Source organism: Meleagris gallopavo, unplaced genomic scaffold (genome assembly GCF_000146605.3).
Source record: "Meleagris gallopavo isolate NT-WF06-2002-E0010 breed Aviagen turkey brand Nicholas breeding stock unplaced genomic scaffold, Turkey_5.1 ChrUn_random_7180001865759, whole genome shotgun sequence".
Taxonomy (NCBI): Eukaryota; Metazoa; Chordata; class Aves; order Galliformes; family Phasianidae; genus Meleagris; species Meleagris gallopavo.
In genome coordinates, this window is record NW_011131057.1 from 3,450 (window position 1) to 4,054 (window position 605).

Below are 605 nucleotides of genomic sequence, written 5' to 3' on the forward strand. Positions count from 1 at the left end.
CGAGCCACAAGGCGGCATTACCCATCCTCGGAGCGGCGCCCAGGTGGGAACCCGGGTACACAGATCTCTCAACACGCGAATGACGATGACGCACGACTTCAGGCCGTTCGCCCTGGCCTGGAACGGGAAGCAGAAGCAGAAGCGCTCAATGGAACGCCAGCGGCGCTCGGTGCTCCTCGGGCAAAGGGAACAGAATTCCACGCGGCAATTCGAGGCGGCGGAGCGCGGGGGAGAGCGGAGCTCCCGGCACAGCGCGGCCGCGCGCCTCTGCATCGTTACGGGGCTTCCGTTGTGACCTCCGGCTCGTTAACGCGTGCCTCGTTAGCGGCTGTCCCGCCGACAGGCGCTAAGTCCGGCACGGCTACCGGCGTTAAACCGAACCGAGAGCCCCGCTAAGGTTTAAGGTTTACACGTTTGCTACTTAAAGACAAAGAGAAGAACAAAATGCAAACCTGGAACCACTTGGCGTGCCGCAGTGACGCCAAGGCAGCAAGGCATTTCTGCCTGTCCAGAACGTCCGGGGAGTCGGTGACTGATAGCGTTTCTAGTCGTGGATGGAATAAGAAGACAAGGCACAGTTTGACCAAGGGGGGTTCTGTCAGTGG

At 60.7% G+C, this 605-nt stretch overlaps 1 protein-coding gene across 1 annotated transcript in view; it reads right to left on the reverse strand.

Annotated features, from left to right (window-relative positions):
* ILF3 (interleukin enhancer binding factor 3) overlaps nucleotides 1–605 on the reverse strand; it is a gene marked incomplete at both ends in the record, with an annotated part of 5,978 nt that overhangs the window by 3,446 nt on the left and 1,927 nt on the right. The window contains 2 exons of the mRNA XM_010726990.2: nucleotides 22–117; nucleotides 453–544. Of these exons, the coding sequence (XP_010725292.2) occupies nucleotides 22–117; nucleotides 453–544 (188 nt within the window). The remainder of the gene's footprint in view (nucleotides 1–21; nucleotides 118–452; nucleotides 545–605) is intronic.